Source organism: Galeopterus variegatus, unplaced genomic scaffold (assembly GCF_000696425.1).
Source record: "Galeopterus variegatus unplaced genomic scaffold, G_variegatus-3.0.2 Scaffold3506, whole genome shotgun sequence".
Classification (NCBI taxonomy): domain Eukaryota; kingdom Metazoa; phylum Chordata; class Mammalia; order Dermoptera; family Cynocephalidae; genus Galeopterus; species Galeopterus variegatus.
Window position 1 is genome coordinate 148,428 of NW_007729617.1, and position 2,030 is coordinate 150,457.

Sequence of the window (2,030 nt, forward strand, 5' to 3'; positions counted from 1 at the left end):
TAAATTCAAGAGATATCACCTAAATAGGGATTTCTGGCATCTCTTAAAAATTTGTGTGTTGCAACAACTCTGGGTGCCCCTTCCCCATGACAGTGCTCTCCCAGGCTGCCTGGGACCCCCTCAGGGCTTCACCCATCCGTGCCTCTCTCTGCAAGCTATCCATGCACTGCCTCCTCAGGAGCCATGGGGCCAAAGGCAGCAGCGAGGCTGGGGGCCGCCGGGGACCCTGGACAAGCCCTTCCCCCAGTCTGGGCCCTACCTTCATTCTTGTCCCCTGGAGGGGGAGCTCCCAAACTGCCACCATCTGGTACCCCTGCCAATGCATGAAAAACACCATTCTTTTCTAACACTCATTTTATTTTCTTACTTATTTTAGGAGGAAACTTTGTATTGCTACCCTAAATGCAAAACCGGTACCACTTGCTTTAAATAGAAAGTAAACATAAAGTCAATTCCTGAGCAGAAAGACACTTTGATCCACATACTATTGCCCACTAAGGGTTCTGGAGTGGAGGCCCACCCTCTGCAGAAAAGGGAACAAGTGCTAGAAAGAAGTTAATCACCTACCGGCCCCAGAGGCTTTCTTCATGATGTAAACAGAATTATAGGGAACTGGTACAGGGAGTGATTTTCTTACCCGTGCTCTGTGGCCCCGCTAAAATCATCCAGCCGCCCTCCAGTAGCTGCCTTCCACACTGCAGGAAGCGTGGGGCTTCCTAACCAGCCAGATTCTCAGCTCCTGGATTGTCTGGGGATGCCCCATGGCCTGAGTGGTCCCTCAGTCAGACCAGGCCTCTTCGGAGGTTTGGGAACTGATGGGGCCTTGGTTGGACCTCAGTGACTGATAGGGTGGGGTCCCTGCCTTCCAGCTGGACATACGCTCACCCCCTAGCAGGAAACCCCAGCAGATGCCCTGTCCTCCCTGCCAGCCTGCTCCATGTGGCCTCTAAGTGCTCACTGCAGGGAGGTGGCCTTGACAGCTACTTAGCCACTTCCGAGGCCTTGTCGGGGTAGATCCAGGAAAGGGTGCTGGGCTGGGTGTAATCTAGTCCTGAGGGAGGGACAAAGGCCAGGGCGGGGCTCCCAGAGCCATCTGGGCTGTCAGTGGCCTGGACGGACCTCCAGCAGAGTGCAGCTGGGAGAGACGAAGGGCCCTACTGCCCAGCACTCCCCCTGCTAGTCCAAACCAGCATGCCCTGCCGGGCCTCCCCACAGCAGGCCAGGTCCTGCCCTGAGGTGACCGTGGTGGGGGTGGGGGGTCGCTTCTGCTGTTCTCAGCCGTCAAGAACCTGGAGACAGGCAAGTTCATCTTAAATGAAGAGAATGACATGGATCCCAATCCCAAATCCTTCATTGCCATGGGTGTGGAGTGGGAGTACAGGGACGAGGACGGCCGGGAGACGCTGCAGACCATGGGCCCCCTCCATGGCCCCATCACCGTCCTGGTGAGTCCAGGCAGGGGCTGCCCAGGCAGGAGTGCACGCAGCCCCTGGGGACGGGATGGGGAGGGATGCCTGGGAGCCCTGACTCCCCGCATTCTTCAGGCCCCTTTGGCCTGCCCTTTGGATGAGGGTCTCCAACTTCACGTCAGAGCCGGGAACGGACCCTGGAGCCACAAGTCAGGGCTCTGGGCTCTGCATCAACACCTGGGTGACCTTGGGAAAACTCTCCCCTCTAAGGGATTTGGTTTTCCCACGTGAGTGACATTCACAGCTGCCATCTACCTCGCTCGTTCATGTCTGCTGTCACGTGGAAACCACGAAACACCTTGGGAAGTGATGGTTAGGGCTCGGGAAGTTAGACAACCAGACCCAGCCCGGACACTGGACTTTGTCTCCAAGCAGGACTGGACCCCAGATCTCCTGGGTCCAGGACCGAAGGTTGTTCCTAGGGGGTACTGAGGGGCTGGGTTGTCAAGTCACTTCTTAAATTTTAATTTTAATTGCATACATGATATATTTTATTTGTCAAAAAATGGAAACATGGGGCCAGCCCGTGGCTCACTCGGGAGAGTGCGGTGCTGATAACAC

General features: G+C 56.0%; 1 protein-coding gene across 1 annotated transcript in view; it reads left to right on the forward strand.

The window, feature by feature from the left end:
• The window catches only part of ADAMTS2 (ADAM metallopeptidase with thrombospondin type 1 motif, 2), a 112,382-nt gene that overhangs the window by 96,148 nt on the left and 14,204 nt on the right, over nucleotides 1–2,030 (forward strand). Inside the window, exon 15 of the mRNA XM_008585249.1 lies at nucleotides 1,279–1,445. Coding sequence (XP_008583471.1) covers nucleotides 1,279–1,445 — 167 coding nt within the window. The remainder of the gene's footprint in view (nucleotides 1–1,278; nucleotides 1,446–2,030) is intronic.